Consider the following 12,439-nt stretch of genomic DNA (forward strand, 5'->3'; position numbering starts at 1 on the left):
TCCCCCATGCTCCCCTCCCCGTAGCGCCACCTCTGCATGTGCCATTTCCTCCATTGTGTTTAGTATAAGGCTCCAATTTTAAGTTACCTAATTTTCATTTTCATCTGCTCCATATACTTAAATTATAGTTTAATTTGTTTCTATGAGTCCTATTTTGTAATGATTGCCATATGCACAATTGTATATCAAGTACCACCGGCCTTACTATGTGCTCCTTCACTAATTAACAACCTAAGGGCTTTTCTACCTACTAAAGTAACTTTCAGTATTCTTTTTGCAAGAAATTGGGGCAATACTGAAAACTAAATTACATAAAACTGATCTACTTTCTATTTTTAGTTTGCAGCTCATCTTTATAACAAATTGCAGCACTATTTTGAATGAGTATTTTTTTTATAACGAAATAAAAAAGAATACATAAGCACACAGGTTAATAATTAAGTAGAAGTAGAAGAAAGGTAGTTCACAGCATCTTGCGAATGGTAGTGAGCTTTGGCAAATATTGCATTGATCATTTCATAGCAAGTGTGTAGAAGAATTCAAATATGTGACACAATCAAGGGAAATGAGTCGGATGTCACTAATATTGATTTTGAGATATTGGCAAAGAAAGTGCTAAAAGTCTTTTGTTTTATATTGACGTAACTTCACACAGAAAAGTCTTATCAACATGGGGTTTTCAGTTTCTGAAAGCTCTAAATGTCCTCTTTAGAAACATGTGTAAAACTCATTTTCGACCAGGGCTGACATGTAACTCATTCCCCTTGATCATGTCACATATCACAGACATACTTTTGTAGGTCCTGTGATTGTAAAGAGGGCTGAAACAACAACACTTTTGTAAAATGTACATTAAACTCATTAACAACAATAAATCAAGCAAGTTTTCAAAGTAAATGATTTGTAGAAATAATTATGCAATATATCAAAGTGTTATTTTTCAATAATATATTGATTCAGATAATGAAAATCAATTTTTTGGCTGCTTTGACCAACAATACCTCATCTACCCTTAACAATAGGAATTCAACTATGTCTATTTTTATTGATACACCCTATAGAAATGGTTGCATACCAATTTAATTGTTTCAAACTGATACCTGCCTAGCTGTAGTATTCAAAAGGGATGGTGAACAAAATTGGGCCATTCCAGCTGAAATTCATATACCCCATTATGGAATATACAACTTCAATCTTCTACACAGGGGGTGTAGATTTCAAATGGAGTCACCCATTTAAGTAACCACATTGAAAATGCACACTCCCTGTGTGGAAGATTTAGGGCATGTTTTAACAGAGGGTGTATGGATTTCAACTGGATAGCCTATTGCTTTCTGTTGTCTATATTCCATTCTATTTTAACATCTCCCAATGCACCCTGCTATAAATCTCCTGATGTAATTAAGGTCACAATTACGCCCATATATGGCACAAAATACTGGGTTATCCAAACAACAAAGCCAATAACAGGGACAAAAAGCCCCGTCTCTATTGTCTCTTACTATTTCTTTTCCAACCGGATCTAAACTTAATCAGTCAGACGCATGCTGCAAGTGACTTGTAAACAACCTGCATTTACAACAGCGGAAATGGATTCAGTGTTGGACAAGCAGAATAATAAAGGCTATATAAGAATTGAGGATCATGTGGAATTACCGACAAATCTAAGTAGAGTGCTTTCTATGATTATGTTGAATAAAGTTAAGACCACAGAGGATTGCAAATCAGCTCTACTGAGACACTTTCTGATGTATTTTTAAATTGAGTTGTGTGAGATATTTCGCTATAGCCATTTGAAATGCAAAATATTTGATAATATTTCAGGTATTATGAAGTTACACTATACATCCCTTTACAGTGGCTCTACCATAGTCAGTCGTCATGTCACATGCAACAAAGAAGAACACTCGGTTACTTTTTCCCATTTTTTTTATATCGCTTACCTTACTATCGGGCTAATCCACTTGTAGAACACACTCCCCCTGTGGAAGATTTTGGAAATATCTTCGACAGGTGGAGTATGAATTTCAAATGGAATTAGCAGATTGACCAACTCTATTTGAAACTCATCCTCCCTCTGTGGAAGATTTAGGTGAAATCTCTCTCAGAGGGTGTATGAAATTCAAATGGAGCTGCCTATTGTGTTCATTCCATTTGAAATTCATTCTCCCTCTGGAAGATATTTCAAATATCTTCATCAGGGGTAGTGTGGATTTCAAATAGAATAGCCAACTGTATCTAAAAATGTTACAAAATGATATTATCCGTCCCGACATGATAAAGACAAAGAAGCGCTTCTTATGGTTACACATTTCATGCCATTCAAATACTGTATACCTTCTGCTTCTAATGTTTCAGAAATGTAACGCTCCTTACATATGCCTCAAGTCTCTCACAGAGGCTGACTGACATTTTGTCAACAGAATAAACAGCTTCACTCCACACTCAGGATAATGCAAGCACTTTCTGCAATAGAGATTTGTAAGATGAGGGATTGTATAACATTCTATTTTTACACATACCCTGTATTTATATACTACTCATAAATATGTGATACTATAATCACAGAAAGTTGTCACAAATAAATGGAGTATCACGAGGTATCGCACCATGCCACTTGTTGTTTAAATGGAAATAAATCCACCTGTTGCCCAAACAATCAGCATCCAGAATTGTTTGGCATATCTTAAGATAGCTACAAGAGGTAGATTGTGATTTTGTGCAACTATAACATAGTAGAGTACAAACCAGAAAATAGGAATCTCCTATACCCTTTTGAGGAAAATTCAGTGTTTCGAAAAGTGAAAAAATATTAAAAGAGTATAGCACCAATATGTTACAAATACATCCTCAACGGCATAGGCGTAGATCCCGGGGGATGGGGGGATAAATCCCCCTAATATTTTGCCAGGGGGGATGGTCCATACAAACATCCCCAATATTGACACATGTATGTGAGTTTCTGACCAAATTAACCTCATGTTTGGCCATTTTAGCCCCAAATGTTTTTTACCCCCACGCTCATTTATTCCACTTTTGCATCATATTTCATCACTTAAGCTTCAATATGGCAAATGTTTTCATGTGCATTTGTACTAGAAACTTATTCTGTCGCAAAAAGGTACTGCTTTCACTGAATTTTTCCAACCCCATCCAACCATGTTAAAAAGAAATATACGCTACTGCTCAACGGAGAACTACAATACTTTGAAAGGGGAGTCAAAGAGACCATCCACATCTTGGCTAACCAACCTTTTTTGAATAAGGACCGAGGGGGGGGCAATTTATCAAGAGTCTACGATCCAGTTCTGATGCCACAAGTCAAGAGTCATCAAATCGATCAACATGCCTGGATCATTTGCTAATGGAGGTTGTAGTCTTGACAACCGAAAATGTTAGCAACTTTATGTGTTGTGAGCATTAAAACATTGCATTCTTCATTAATGTCAAATAGTTTGTCACATGACGATTTTGATAACAACTTGCTTACCATGCCCCCCTTCACCCACCACTAGCAGCACTGACTTTCATTATTGACTTTTTGACAAAATAGGCTACCACTTGGAAATTTGTGATTCTAAAGATAGACACCAATCTTCCATCGGCAAATTTGATTAAATTTTGTTGGGCCTGTGACCCAAATATATAGCAAACACACAGTGACATTTAATTTCTGGCAGAAGGCTATGGAGCATGTGTGATACAAAAAATCATGATTTTTGTAGGGGGAGATATTAATGTATGGTGAAGAGAGGAAAACAAGTTGTTTAGCCAGAAAATGTAGAATCAACATCAATTTTACTCACAAACATCTTCTTGGCCTTGATCATGTTACAATTACAAAAAGCACCGTGTCAATTAATAATTATAACCTCATTACACAATAAACACAATATTATTTTATTGGTTGACAAAACACAATTACCATTCCTATGACTAGGTTGCAATCAATATGAAAACTCAGAGTGAAAGAAGATCTGTTATCCTTCCCAGAATCCTTTGCAACATGAAATACCTCAGTCAGTTCATCAAATCACACTTCTTTTACTTTGTACAGGTGTCATTTGTTTTCAAGTTGAGAATAGACTGGTTAAACATGGGTTGATAGTCACAAAATAAACATATAATTGCAAGCTCTGGATGTTTTCTGTTCATTGAGGTACCTTTGATCACTATCAACCCATGTTGCATTGGATAGTAAATCAGTACAGAAAATTGAAATGGGAGAAATGCATTGTGGGAAGTGTAAGATATTGTCTCTGAAAGTCACTTACACTGAAAAGTACAATTACCTTCCATTAGAGTGACATTACAACAATGTTGTTCATGCTAGATATGCGTTTTTCCACTCAATTTTGCTTAATTAAACCTAGATACAGTTACTCCTCATAGTCATACAGTTACAAAGTCATGTTTTTAATGACTCAAATGATGCAACAATTACCATATTTCGTCAAATAAACTCCCCCGGGGCGTTACATTTTCCCAGTGGGGGGGGGGGCATTTATTCAAGGTCAGTTTTAGAACGATAATTCCCGTTAAAATCATTAGGTAACTTAAAACTCACGCTAAAATGACGAACTATGAACTAGAAACACTGACTTCTGGTTCACTTCCGGGTTTCCAATCCAGATACTCCCCAAAAAGTGACGCTATTATCAACCATGTGGGCAACTTGGTAAGCTTACTACACAAGATAGCATGGAAATATCAGCATTTTTGAAACATCTTGGTTGAAGTGGTGGGGTCGTTTATTCGAGGAGGGGCGACTATTTGACGAAATACGGTATGTCTAAAATGTGGCCATGTTTCCTCTGCTTGTATCAAGGATGGTGTTGGTAGTGATACTGATCATGATGGCGAAAATGTAGTCAGGATGCCCCAAAACGGGGTAAATTGCACATTATTTTTGCTAAATTTATCGCCATTTTGTAGATTTTAAGCTTTCTTAGCAGATTTTCTGGTGATTTTTGGTGATTTTAGCTGATTTAAAAGAATTTTGTAAAATTTACCTCAGTTTGATGTAGTTCGTCAAATTTTAGCATAATTTAGCATAATTTTCTGCAATTTGCTGTGATTTCCAGCTATTTTGCAGAATTTAAGCTTTCTTCCAAGCAGAATTTTTGGTGATTTTTGGCGATTTTAGCTGTTCAACCAAAATTTGAAACAATTTTGTAAAATTTACCTCAATTTGCTGTGATTTATCAAAATGTAACACAATTCATAGTGATCGGTCACAATATAGCATAATTTCCGCCAATTTACAGTAATTTCCAGCAATTGTCGGTTTTGGGTGATTTTACCGCATTTTCCTATGTGACCTGAGGCTTGCCGTGAGGGGTGGGGGTATTCAGTGCAAATGACCAAACAGGGATGTGTCCCAAACACGGGTGGCACTTTTGGCATTTTCCCCTGGCAAATAACCCAATTTTGCTTCACTGTAGCCAATGTTGTCAAAAGTTACCAACAGTTTGGGGAAAAGATATAAATTTTTGTTCAATTTGGGATTTTGATATATCGATGGGTCAAAATTTCTTGACAAATTGTATAGTGATGAGTATCCTGTTCTCAGTCGACACATTAATTTCAGTATCCCAGTGGGTGGTGTAGGAGAAAAAGTGTAAAGGAAGCAGGAAAAAGGGAGGAAGGAAGAAGACAGACATGAACATGTTGAGGATGAGGATGGTGACAACAAAGCAGATAGTATTAAACAAAAAGTTGCATTTTTTTCAGATACTCACTAATTTCAGCTGTGCAAGCAATGACATTTCAATCTTATTTACTTCTTTAACTGATTAAATCCAAACTCAAATCCAGGAGCCAGACATACAAATCCTATTTAAATTTTGTCAATCCAACAAATCTCAGCTGCTTAAATGTTGGCAACATAATCCAGACTTAAAGGGAAGATGATCCAAGTATTCCACTCAGTTTCTTCAACACTGCAAATGACAAAACTAAAGTCAATGGTAGAGATATTTTGTAAATTGACTGGTTTCAAATGCTTTGCATGCTATGCTGGCCATAGGATTCAACACAAAAAAGTCCCAAGTTGTGCGATTTTTATCTCACTGCAGCAATACTGGGCTTGTTTGTACTCAGTTAATGCATTTTCATGCTGATTTCACATACTGTAATGACAATTAATGTACAATTCTGAATTTGTTTTATTTTAGACTAAAATGTGGAATTTGTTGTCTGCAGCCATACCTGGGAGGATAGGGTTCAAATGCTACAAACATAATCCATGCTAACTTGTCGCCTGAGTTATTCATTTGTTATTCTTTAACTTTACAAAGGATAAAAACAGATTTGAAACTTGAATTGAGTGCTCAATGGTAAACACAGCAGAGATTTTCTCTGTACAACATCTTTTGCTTCCAATTCAAGGATAATTGATAAATAAACATAAACATAAACAGGTCAACTTCATCATTAAAGCCATATTATAACATTTGCTGAGGAGAATGTATTACAACCGCGGGAGTAACATGCATGGGCGCTAGTAGTAAATTCCAATTTTCTATGCTTTACCTCACTTGTTCGGCTCAAAATTAAAAGGGACATATCTGTCAGTAAAAGCTAACATTTGATGGAAAATAAATACTAATCTATTTTTACAGAAATGTTATAATATGGCTTTAAGTGGCTCATGCTTTTTGTTTTGTTTTTATGGGTTTTTTTTCCTTTGTTCTCATGTTTACCACCCTGGGAACGGGGAGGAGTACTCAAATTTGGTTTAGCCAGGGGGGGGGGGCTCTCCTGGTACCTCTGAGAATCCGCACATACCCGTACCACCTTTGCATGTGAGTGACCCCCCAGGAGGGATGCCACTGCAAGATGCTAAATATTAAGCCCAAGGAGTGGATGTGGATGCCACAAAGGGCCACATCCATACATTATTCCTCCCTCCACCCACTGAAGGTTTGTTTTACACACAATGAGGTTTTTGATTCATGAAACCAGAATTAAATTAGGGTATTTCTGAATCGGTTTTCACTTCCTGATCACTGTCACATTGCATAAATGTTACCATAGGGATGCACAGTACAGTAATCCAGTCTAAAACTAAATACGTCATCGCTAAATAACTAATTCCCGTTTAAAATAGGAGAAGCTGCCAGGTTCAATTTCTCCAATTTGGTAATTTTAAGACTTGTCAGAGTTTATTAGTGCATTAGCGCGGTGAGAATGAACATGATAAATGCATTCAAATAAATGAAATGAAAAGTAGAGACATTTAAGTGTGAATTAAGCTTCATCCTGGGAGAACATATTATTGCACTGTGGATGCTACATTCTCCTTAAGAGTTGCAATTATAAGTAGTTTAAGTGCTATATAGGGGATATTTTTATCGGGTTTTTATATTTGTGATTTTCGCTATTAATATTAGAACCGCAAATTTAAAGAAGTATTTTGTGATTCATTCGCCTATTGCACGGTTCTGCCATATGCGAGGAGAGCCTCGAACTGGCAGTAGACATGAAAGGAAGTATTACGTAACTTTACGCAATGTTATATGACTGGTTCAATTCCCATTCATGCATGCTGCCAGATCAAGGCTCTCCTTGCATATGGCGGAACCGTGCAATAGGCGAATAGCCTAATCCCCCATTTTTCTTTACAAAAGTTGAGATTTTTATACCACCGGAAACCTCTGGCTACATACTGTTTGTGTGCAAAAAATAAATCTTGTGGATTCATTCGCTTAGCAAAAATATCATCAAATTTGTATTTAACAGGACAAAATTACAGCACAGTGGCCTATGGAGCAATATCGTATTATAAATCATGCATAACTGCCAATGCAAAATCAGAATAGACAAGAATTTCTACTCAATACAACTACAGAATGTGGAATCGTTTACCAATCAATATCCGTGAATCTGCATCACTTGCTGTTTTTAAGAAGGCTCTTAAGACACATTTCAATATTTCTTTCTAATTGTTCTGTTGCTCTGTATATATTTTGCTTGTGTATATATTTTGGCCTTTTGCCACCTTCAATATTGTGTGTAAATGCTCAATATGTATGTATGTATGTATGTATGTACAGCATCAAAAGAGGATGCAAGAATCACAAAATACTCATTTAAAAGCCTGTTTCATGCGTACCTGTTTGAAACCATAAAATAAACAATGGCACAAACAATCAAAATTACGAAAAAATTAATTCAACTATGATTTCAACTGGAATAGCCCAATATCTTGGCCCATCCAGGAGCAAAATGTTTACATTTTTCACAATGCCTTCCAAACAACTCTAATCAACAACAACAACAACAACAAATTAAGCCACCATATATGCGTTACTTCAATAAAAAAAATGTCCTTCGAATCAAGATCTGTGTTCAAACATATCCAAAGAAAGAGCCATCACAAACATTCTCTTTGAGAAGATAAAAGCCTGAACACGACAAAACAACACCAAATATAACTTTTGCTCAAACACAAGGGAATTCACACAGGTAATAAAATGATGTTAAAATAGTATCCACCACGATCATACAAAAAACGTGAAAACAAACAAAAAATATTTACAAAAAGTAGCATTCCAATAGACACAAGGGACAATCATGATACAAATAACTTGAGTTCAACAAGTTATTCTAAAAAAAGAAATGTCTGACGTCAGTAAAGTTTTGCATATTTGATCTTGGAGAATTGAAAATCTATATATATATCCTTCATTTGCTCAGCTGTCTACGGCAACAAGGGGAAATGCCTGACAAGATAGGGGTAATGACGTCAGGCAGAATGTCTTTCACAAGGTGAATGGCTACAGTTGAGTGATGTTCCATTGATTCGTGTTGATAATTACCTTGCATTCATATCAGAAGAAATAATTAGGCTCTAGAAGTAACTTGAAAGTATGTTTCAACATAAGCACCTTTGTTCCATAACCATTAAGGTATAGGACATTTTTTGTTTTTGCTATAGCCCCGAATGAAATGTATTTTATTATGTTTGTACTCACTCAGGTAGCATTGTGTGTGAATTTTACATCCGAACTAAGTGCTATTCTTTTTTATGGGCATTTTAGTGTCTAAAATGGCCCAAAATGAGGGTTTTTCAATATTGCCGTCCATTTCTAATCGTCACCCCCATAGACTTATACATGTAAAATAAAAAGGCTCATAAAAATTTAATAGCACCTAGTTCGGATGTAAAATTCACACAAAATGCTTTTTGAGTGATTACAAAGATAATTAAATACTTTTCATTCAGGGGCTATGTGGCATTTTTTTAAATGTATTCCTTGTACAATGACATTTCACAATAAAATGTCCATTGGAAACAAAGGTGTAAGAGGGTCATTCAAAAAGTTCTGTCTAAACCCTTATATCTCTCAATGGTAGCCATTTTGATATTAAATTTCCATGATTTCACTTGGGTCTCATCTAACTTGTGAGATATATTGCATGAATATTTCTTCTGTTTTCTTTGAGTCCCACCCTGTTTTCACTTAATCAGTGTTTTATGACATGAAAAATAACATGTCATGCCTGTTGTATTTTTAAAAGCTTTTAGAGGTCATTTTCTATGAATATGCTATAATGATCAGAATATGGTTAAAACAACAGCTATATTTAGCGACAATTCAAATGTCATGCATAATACGGTATGGGCGAGGTACCAGATTACAAAATTTGAATTGCCATGGAATGTGTTGCTATATAACAACTAGCAGGTACAGGGAAAAAGTTTATAAGATTTTGTGAACATTTCATGCCACTTAACTATACCCATTTCAGTGGTAACTCCCATTCAAGATTCTCAGGGGTACATAGAGGCATTTCTTCTCGTCAAACTTTGTCATTAAATGCCCCACCTTCCAGGAAAGATAGAAAAGATTGCTAAATTTATTGAACATTTAATGCCACTAAATTTCCCCACCCATGCACATTTGTGAAAGATATAGTCACTATGAAAAAACCCACATTTCGCAGAACTTGGTGTCACACAAACAACATTATACCAGTGAATGAATACATACGTGTTAATGAGTGCGTTGGCCTATCAGCCTTACTCCTGCTCTGCTTCTGACCCATCTTGAACCAGATCTAAAGTATCTCCTTAAGACAACGTGTTTAGATATATAGACATATATATATACACACAAGCGAGCTAGCACACTGCTCTTATCACAGAATCTGTTTGGTGTGAGTTTTTTTCTAGATGCATGCACCAATGCCTGCTTCTGTAGCCAAGAAGTATAACTCTAATTGACTGAATCAATTAACAGAGTGTAGAAATGGTTACATAGAAATGGTGAGTACAGAGGCACTGCCGGTGCTACATCCTTATAGATTTGTTTATACCTTGTTTCACAAGGTCAATCTTATAATGTATGTGGTTATGAGCAACTTAAAGTCTACACATCCACAAGGTGATTAAATCTACCAAACAAGATTAAGTTGAGGTGAGTTCCAATAATTATATCCCGGCAGGATTTTTTCTCTTCGTAGAAAATCTGTAAAGGCACAATCCGATCAAGCTTTTAACTGAACCGTGTAAAAATGTATAAGTCAGTTGGGCGAAGTATATTCCCTTACAAAATGGTGAAGCTCCGTGAGCAACGATGTTATATCTCCATGCAGGATCATCCTGTGTTCAACACATTTGTCGATGCAATCATCACAAAAAGCAACACAAACAAGGAACGTAATATTACAAGGCTTTGCGGTAATCCATAAACTTGATGAACATTGGCGCGGAACGAATCACTCCATCCGACCCTCGAGAGATGTGGGGGTGTGAGAATTTTACACGCTGAACTTGATTTGACGTATGTGTGGTATATAAACACAGATAACCATCCTGTTGTATCAAACCCAGGCAGTTCACAGTCAGGTCAAGTCTATATTATCAGGACTCAGACAATGTGATTGGATGAGCTTAAACTGTCATCGCCTCAAAGAAAAAAACAAAAAAATTTAATGCATACAAAGTTAACATTATTACTTTAACTGTAGCTAGCAGCAGGTTGACAATAGTAGCATCATGCTGTTTATTCCACATGCACTGACGGAGAGCACTATTGCTATAGTTGCGGTATATGAAATCTATACCTATACTATCAATTGATGTGAGTGAGCGAGTGAGTGAGCATGTATGGCTTACTTACTTAGCTCATACACACGCCAGCCAGCTATCAGTGGGATGACTGGCTGCCTCAGTGTGTCATGTGACTTAATTCCCATACACTACAACTGGAGTGATTACTTTTGATTGCATCCACAGCATGGGGTGCAATAATTTCCATATTATCATTCCTATCCCAGTGCACTTGTTCAATTCAATCAGTAATTGCACTGCTGTCTACTCAAGATAGTAGTATTGGAGACTATTGACCAGTTGGATGTGTCTCCGGCTTGGTTATCAAAGACAATTACTTACGATGATGCTGACGATGATGATGTATGAGTTAAAATTAAAGAATGCATTGTGCTACACGTCTTAGGTTTTTCCTGCTCAATGGCTTGATGACAAGGAGCCTATTAAGTGATGATGCTATCTACTCCAGATATGGCAGATAACATTGAAGATTATAATCTGTGCAACAGTCCAGACAGATGACCGGTTGGTCAGTCTCTATGACTGAGAACATACTGTAGAATTACGTCTACAAGCATATATGCCTCTAAATGAGGTTTTTTGATAAAAGAGACAAAAAGCACACACCCTCCCAAAAGAGATTGGTCTTACAATAATTCATGTTTGTACAGCCACCTTTATAGTTGCTCTAACTCCAAATAAACTTTGTGGAGGGTGTATGCCTTTCATGAAAAAAAACCAACCTCATTTAGAGGCATATATACTTGTAAAGGGAATTCTATGGTACAGTATCATGTCTAAGGATATAGTTTATAAGACCGATTTATTAATCCAATCTTGAAAAAATAATACCTTTATTAATTTATGTCAGAGATTTTCCCCTTTTCTTTAATACCAAAGAAATGTGTAAGATTGTTCTGTGAGACACTGCACATGGAGGAAAGGTGATTTATTTCTTAGGCTTGGTTTATGGCTATAGTGAAGACATCTGTGTATAGTGAAGGCACCTAACCCATATCCATAATATTTAGATTTTTGTATCAAAAAGCCTTATTCATTACTGATAACAAAAAAAGAGTTCGGAGTTGTTGGCCACTTGACTAAATGTTGAATCACATTAAGACATCAACAGTGCAAATTTGCTGACAAGTGAGTGCCTAGATATGAATCCATAAGGAGTACCCAATGGGAAATCTAACATCAGAGACAGCATGTTAAACACTGCATCTTTGTAAGCAGGGTTGCAGGTGATGACAAAGGTTGTAATTAGTTTTACTTTATGCATCATTAGTTTCAAAGATCATGATGACACACCAGAGGATGATTTAAGGAAGCCCCATCATGCACTGTAAAAGTGTTATCACTCGAGTTTCAACTGCC

General features: G+C 36.2%; 1 protein-coding gene across 1 annotated transcript in view; it reads right to left on the reverse strand.

Annotated features, from left to right (window-relative positions):
- The window catches only part of LOC140166933 (inactive phospholipase C-like protein 1), a 129,405-nt gene extending 119,212 nt beyond the window's left edge, over positions 1-10,193 (reverse strand). The window contains exon 1 of the mRNA XM_072190418.1: positions 9,999-10,193. Within this exon, the coding sequence (XP_072046519.1) occupies positions 9,999-10,053 (55 nt within the window). The 5' untranslated portion in view covers positions 10,054-10,193. The remainder of the gene's footprint in view (positions 1-9,998) is intronic.
- Between the last annotated feature and the right edge of the window lie 2,246 nt (positions 10,194-12,439).

The sequence above is a fragment of the Amphiura filiformis genome, chromosome 12, assembly GCF_039555335.1.
Source record: "Amphiura filiformis chromosome 12, Afil_fr2py, whole genome shotgun sequence".
In the NCBI taxonomy this organism is placed as follows: domain Eukaryota; kingdom Metazoa; phylum Echinodermata; class Ophiuroidea; order Amphilepidida; family Amphiuridae; genus Amphiura; species Amphiura filiformis.